Consider the following 7,385-nt stretch of genomic DNA (forward strand, 5'->3'; position numbering starts at 1 on the left):
TAATAAGTGTTAATAAGTGTTTGATAAATGCAAATCAGCAGATAAGTAACAGGTAATTAGCATAACAATAATAATAATTAGCACTTAGTTATCAGTTAAAATGAGGTCCCTAAATAAAGTGTGTCCTAATAATAATAATAATGTATATTTGTATGAAACACACTGACAGCTGTGTGTTTACAATAATATATTCTATACAAACGTCACACGCCTCATGAGCCTGTTTCTGTGCGTAAAGACACGTGCACAAATGTTGATTGTTTACCCCACTTTTAATGAGAAAATATTTGGATGACCACATGTTGTTTGTTCTCCAGACTGTTGGACACGTTTGTCAAAGCACGCATGCTTTTGCAGAAACTCAAATGAATTTTTCCAAAGTGAAAAATAAACATTGACACCATCCACAGTAACACAGATGTTGTTCTTTTCTATCGCATGCTTCAGCTACAAAAGTACAAACACAGCGCGTGACACGGGGTCACACGGCCTTAAATTAAATGCTTCACAAACAGCGCGTGGGAGACAGAGGCCCGTCTCCAACAGAAAAGTGCATTTGACAACATTTCAGGTATTTGCAATATCCACATCCTGCAGTTTAGAAAACTCTTTTAATACTACATTTCTACTGCAAGAACGTCCGTCTGCGTGATTTAAAGTAGTCCTTTTTCTATTTGGCATCGTCCTTCAGTCCAGGACTAACAGCAAACGAACACACGGTGCAAAGTTTGGACACACACAGCCTCGGTGGCGCACTTTGAAACACCTCACATCGGAAACAAATTAGAACTATCAAATAATTTATTTTCAAGAGCAATACTTCGCTGTGCGATTTGTGCTGGACTTCTACACGTTAAAGCGACACATTCAACACGAACACAAATGAATGACACTCGCCTGCTCCTCCGACAGCAGCACACGGGCTCAGTCTCTAAACAAGTCCCGGTGCGCGCACCACGGTCCATAGTCCTGTCCGGGAGCCAGCCGCGGGTCAGTGCACCGCCACAGACTGCAGTGTGGCCGGACTCGTGAGGGTCTCGCTGGGCGTAGCGGGGCTGCTTTGGCTCGTGGCTGTCTGCGGGGACGTGGGGCTGAGGGACTGCGGAGAGTTTGACAGGAAAGCGGGCAGGTGCGGAGGCAGAGCCGAGAAGCCCGCCATGCTCGTCGGCGTGGGCTTAATGGGGACGGGGATGGCGGGGAGGGACTGCCCGCTGTGGCACAGGCTCTTAATGGGCATCCCGTACGCGCCGTAGTCGCTGCTCGCCATGGTGTCCATGACGCTGCTGTTGTACACGTGCGGCCAGGCGCTCGTGAGCTGGTTGTGCAGCGGGTACCCGGCCGACATGGACTGCATCGTGGAGAAGGCCAGACTCCCCGGGACCTTGTACTCTCTGGCGATGATGTTCTCTATGGCGAACGGGTGCTTGAACGTGGACGTCTGGGACACTCCTAAGTTGTACGTGGACATCTGCGGGAGGTGCGTGCCCGTGGCCGCCAGCGCGCTCAGCCGCAGTTTGGCTTGTTGTTGCAGGTAGTGCGCCGCGTCTTGTTGTTTACTCGGGGCCAAGTGATCGGGCGCGCCTAACACTTTGAATCTCTTTCGACGCCTCAGAAAACTCCCGTTCTCAAACATGTCCCCGCAGCTCGGGTGCAGCGCCCAGAAGCTGCCTTTACCGGGCTGGTCCGGCCGCCGCGGGATTTTAATGAAACAGTCGTTGAAGGACAAGTTGTGGCGCAGTGAGTTCTGCCAGCGCTGCGTGTTTTCCCGGTAGTACGGGAATCTATCCATAATGAACTTATAGATTTCACTCAGAGGGAGCATCTTCTCGGGGCAGCTCTGGATCGCCATGGCGGTGAGAGAAATGTAAGAATACGGGGGCTTCTGGTCGCTGTACGTGTTCCTCCCGGGACGAGGCATCCTGGACACTGTCACACAAACTCCTCCAAACGTATCCTTCCTTTAGATCCTCTGCGCCGTTTGTGCGTCTTGGTGAAAAAGAAGAAAAGTTGCGCGTAAAAGAGCCCGGTGAGCAGAGGTGCAGGCGAGTGCGTCAGTGTGAAAGTGAACTTGTTCCGCCCGCTCTAGACTTCATGAGGCTGTGGTGTGGGACGAGCGGATGCCTCCATGGTCTTCTGTGCGCGTCTGATAGTTTTATGTAGTGACATGAGCAGAAAAGACCCCTGTAGTGGCGCTCCATTAATGTGCCACCTCTTCGCTATCACATGACAATCGCCACGGGAGGAGGGGGGCGCGCGCGGGAGGAGGGGGCGCGCGCGGGAGGAAGCATAATCTGCTTTCATTTACACCTATTTACATGGACACCTTGGGCCAATGGAATCATTTCCATTTGAAGACAGAAAAAGGGTGAAAAGGCTCCGTCACCGGAATAGGAGCGCGGTGCTCGGTGAGTGGAGGTATGCGGGCCCGATCTTTCTGCGGACTTTGACACGAACTGCGCCACTTCACACATTTATTGCACATTTCTGGAATTGTCAAATATTTATCCGGACTTCTGGCATTTAAAGATAACAGGTTCATGAGATAATTTTACACATTAAAATAACGTTTGAGTCACTTTTCCTTTTCAACATTTCTCGATTTTTCTTGTTTCCTTAATATTTAACCATAATTTCATTGCTTAATTAGTGATTTAACTCAATTATCTAATAGGTGGGGGCTAATCTAAAATACCCTGAATTTATTCCAGTGTAATTTCTATCAGTCTGATCACAAACAATGCGCGTCCCGCTGTGTCGGTGTTAGTTTTTCTGCTAATTTGGCCCAGAGCTGAGCGGAAGAATATGAACAGAGCGCACAAAGCAAACAGCCCTGTTCAAACTCAAACTTCATGAGGCTGAGGGCCCTTTGTGTCCGTGTCAAAACATTCCAATCCGTGCTTCTTCACAAATGCAAATAAACCCTTCTGGATGGTGTGCGGAAAACTGTATAAAATATCCATAAGTCAATTATATGAATGTGAAAACCAAATGGGAAGCCTATTTTGAGCTGCTGCTATTGAAGCTTTTGGCCAGCGCTACCTTTCCGCTTGGAGAGTTCGCAATGGCCCCGGACCACACACAAGCACCACGCAAGAATTGCTCATAATTTATGCTAATTTCCCCCCATAAATCCACAATGCGCCCCATCACTGGTCTGACGGATTAGCGGGAGAAACGCGACGCGGGGGGACGGAGGAGAGCTCAGGACGAACACGCACCGCGACTTTGCAATGTTTATCTATCAGAGATTTGTTCCTAAATCAGTTTATTAAAGTTAAAAAACGCGCTCACATTTTTATTAATTAATGTGATTAGATTTTTTACGTGTGTTGTCCAATTTCATGTGCCATTACGCGCTGGTCCAAGTCAGTTTTGTCAAAGAAAACACAACTCCTCTTTGGATTAAAAACCAAAACATAAATTAAAATAACGCATTCTATAAATTAAATAAATAAACCAGATATTTTAATGGGCATTTTTGAATTTCTGAGTAAAAATCTGAATTATTTGTAGCTGTTCCAGGCCTGTTCTTATCAGCAGCTTCTCTCTTTTACATGTTCCTGGATTATTTTAATGCGCGCTCCTTCTCTCGCCTTAACCAGCCTTTCACTCTCGCTCCGCTGCTCTCTCTGGCTCCTCTGGCTCCTCTGGCTCCTCTGGCTTCTTGAGCTCCGGGGTTATGGGATATTATGGGATGTCGGTCGCTCTTTTGTCCCCGTCCAATGCACACAGTGAAAATACCACCATGACTCTGAATGTGAAAAGGGGTTTTTAGCTTTTCACAAACTCTCCGGGTTCAAGCGGCAGTAGATCAAGTCTGCGCCATGTTTGGTCATTTGTAGAAACCCGAACAAAGGTTGGGATAAGGCAAATTGCATTGCACTTGTGAACCGTGCCTCAGTCTGAAGTATCTTTTATAGCGGGAGGGGAGCTTTGAAAAAAAGAGCGGAGCCAAAACAAAAGACACTTTCTGAAACATCTTAAAGTAGAGTAGTGAGGCGTGACATTCCCAGGGTGAGGAGCCACAAAGGCCGAGGTCACCGGGATGAAAAAGAGAATCAAACAGCCACTTTCACACGTCTGCCCTCCTCTGCTGCGGCCCGAACACAATACGAAACAAATGTTGTTAAAAGAGGATCGATGCCATTCACCCTAAAGCAGCGCATGATCGCCAAACAATATTGTCACAGCGAAGCGAGCTGAGATCTGCTGCCACCCAGACCCACAAGATAAGCCTTTCACGGTGCGATTAACAACGTATTATAGTGTTTTATTCCCTTAAAAAATAAAATTGAATAGATATTTTTAAAAAGTATTCATTTTAAATCCATGCGTAAAAGTCATTTAACGTATTTTGCTTCATTTTACGCGCCTTTTACGCACGGCGCTCTTTCTTTTTCCTTAAGTTTCCAGCGTGTTTCCAGGTTGCTGACTGATGCTAGAGTGTTAATCCCTGACTCGGAGCGGTGTACATTACGCAGCCAATAAATAAACAAATCAGTGCTGGAGGACTTTTCCAGCACAAACATTTGTAATCCGTGTGAATTATCTCGCTCTGTGTCATTTCATTATACATATGGTTTCAGTTTATGGAACCCGTGAGCTTTTCTTTTCTTTTCTTTCACATTCTGAGGAGGCTGCAGGGGGGAAAGGACGCGTTTCTACTTCGGCCTTGACGCAGGTAAAACAAGTTTGTCGCGTGTGTTTCCAAACTGACTTTCTCCATCGGCCAGTGACTCCATCCGCGCTTCTAATTAAGTCCGTGGTGGTTTCGGCCCCTGGAGATGTTTTACGGTGCAATTAAGGACGCGCTCGAGATAAGGTATGAATATTCAGCAGGATGACAATTAATTAGCAGACGGAGGGCTCTCAAATGAAGCCTCTCCATTCGCAAATTTAGCCTATATGACGGGGAACTGCGCGCGGGTACCATGTTGGACACGATTGCGCGCGCGTGTGATGTATCTAAACATGCGGGGAGTGATTTTCTGGACCGACGCGGACCGTGGAAGCCTGTCCCATTAGCCGCTGCTGGGACATCAGAGGGGCTACCTGAGCAGGCAGACCGCAGGGCATTCGGAACATATGCTCGGCTTACGCGTAATGGTCTAATTACATAAATGAGGTGTTCATTATACAGCACATCATGTGAAACAGATATCTCTATTGTACAAAGGCAGCGGCTGCTAATTCAATTTGTCTGCGCAGATTTTCGTCCAATTAGACACTAAAAGAGCGGGGCACTGCTATGATTTTGTTTGTGGATTGCGCCACTTAAAAATAATGAATGGCTTTCCGATCGCAGTTCACAGTTTGTCCATGAGGTGGGGACATGCTCTTTAAGGATTAAACCAGAGAACATGTTCCAATATTTTATTTCCACGTGTCTTTGACCACTGGAGCTGTAATAAATAATAAAGAGAAGAAGAATATAAACGTGCCTGAAATGACAAACTATTAAACCTGTATTTAACTGCGCAATGTGGTTTCCTCTCTCCGGACAATACTCCGAAAAATATGTCAATTTTAAACATTTAAATAGTAAAATCACTGGTCTTTTCCAACAAAAGCACAGGCACAAGGACGTAACATTTGCTCCAGTGTCAGAAATTCTACTTGTACCCAATTTTAAAATGTGACAAAACCAATTAAAATAAAATCTGTGGAATATTTGCTCAATTGAATAAAATTGACTCAGTCCACCAAGACTCTTAAGTTCCATCCTAACAGTGTCCATAAAGCTCTGGCAGAAAAATCAGTTTTTCTCAAATAACTTTTAAAATAATCAATTTAGAGCCATAGTGTCAATGAAAACTGAATATAAATGTTACTATTGTGCATCTTTTAGTACCAATTTTATATCTCTGTCTTTATAACTTTCTACGATATGAGAATTTTGTAAAGATTTTGAGTGTTTTTTTGTCATTTTGATCCAGTGTCTGCAAAGGCCAAAGATGAAATGAGAGACATAAACTTTGTTCTTTCTGTAGTGATCATAAACTTATCAGATTAAATGATCCAATACATTGATATTTCAGAATTTTTTCACACTCCTGTTTCTTATTGAAGCTTTGACAAGTAGGTCACAGTGAACACGTCTGATAATCGACAGTCATAATATAATAATACCTGTATTCAAGATTTTACTTTTCACAGTTTCAGGTTTTTGAGTTTTAAATTTCTTCATTTCAAGTTCCATAATGTGTTGTAGGCCCGACATTTGTTACAATTCAGGATCTGTTGCTTATACAAGGTCCTTGAAATGCCAAACAAAAGACACTTTGCCAAATCTCAGAAACTAATGATGATAGAGACATAAAACTGGTACCAAATGATCCACAATGTCCATATTTATATTCAACTTCCATTGATACTATTGGTTTAAATTAATTATTTTTGATGTTATTAAAGAAAAACTGATTTTATAGCTCAGATTTAAGGTTTCTACAGGCACTAAACACCAGAGGCTTTGTGGATCTAATAAACATCAATAGAATTTCATGAAATTTCTCATGGAACTTTACTTCCATGAGAAATTCCAAAAAATATTCTAGATACAGATTGATTTTTAAAAATGTTTCAAACGAGGCACAATAAGACAAGATTTTTTTGTGGTTACCTTGTCACAATCTGCATGCAGGTTGTTAAATGTTAAGACCTGCTTTGTATAATTTCTAATCTTTTTGTAATTATTTTATTGACTATTCTGTTCTAATATTGCTGGTTCAATTGAATTTTGAAAAGAAAAAGAAATAGGATAAATTTAAAGTCCAAATAGTCGACTTATGGATCCTCTTATTGCTGCTTCAATTTCTGTTTTTCATTGTTTAAAACTTGAGTAAAACAAATTTTTCACAGAGTCAATAATAAAATATCCTCATTAATGTTGAATAATGTTTAATAAATCCTCTTTTATTTTGTGATTTATGAATAATGTCTATTGATTTGGGTCGTGAAGGTTTGTGACTTTTAAATATGAGTCCCCAGAAAAAAAAAAAAAAAAAAAAAGTTTGGTAAACACTGGCATAAGGAGTAAATAAGGACATAATGTGGTTTTATCTGCTGCATTAATATAAAGGCGATAAATGCAATGTACAATTTTGATAGAAAATTCACAGAACATTTTACATTTAAAATCCAAGATATGATTTTTTTGCAGAGTGTTTTTAGTTTCACAAGGCCTTTTTCAGACATTACAGTGTGTGTGTGTGTGTGTGTGTGTGTTTTCCTGCCTGTGTGTATGTTTGTGTAAATGTATGTGCAGATGTGTGTGTGTGTGTGTGTGTGTGTGCATGTGTGTATGGGCACGTGTGTATGTGTGTTTGTTTGTGTGCCTGTGTTTGTGTGCAAGTGTGTGTTTGTGTGCATATGCCTGTGTGTATGTG

General features: G+C 42.7%; 1 protein-coding gene across 1 annotated transcript; it reads right to left on the bottom strand.

The window, feature by feature from the left end:
* Positions 1-991: 991 nt before the first annotated feature.
* Positions 992-1,918, bottom strand: foxb1a (forkhead box B1a). The gene has a single exon (XM_020927586.2). The coding sequence runs from the start codon at positions 1,916-1,918 to the stop codon at positions 992-994; it is 927 nt and encodes a 308-aa protein (XP_020783245.1).
* Positions 1,919-7,385: the final 5,467 nt, after the last annotated feature.

This window comes from Boleophthalmus pectinirostris, unplaced genomic scaffold (assembly GCF_026225935.1).
Source record: "Boleophthalmus pectinirostris isolate CB_2022bp ecotype Guang Dong unplaced genomic scaffold, ASM2622593v1 HiC_scaffold_2, whole genome shotgun sequence".
Taxonomy (NCBI): domain Eukaryota; kingdom Metazoa; phylum Chordata; class Actinopteri; order Gobiiformes; family Gobiidae; genus Boleophthalmus; species Boleophthalmus pectinirostris.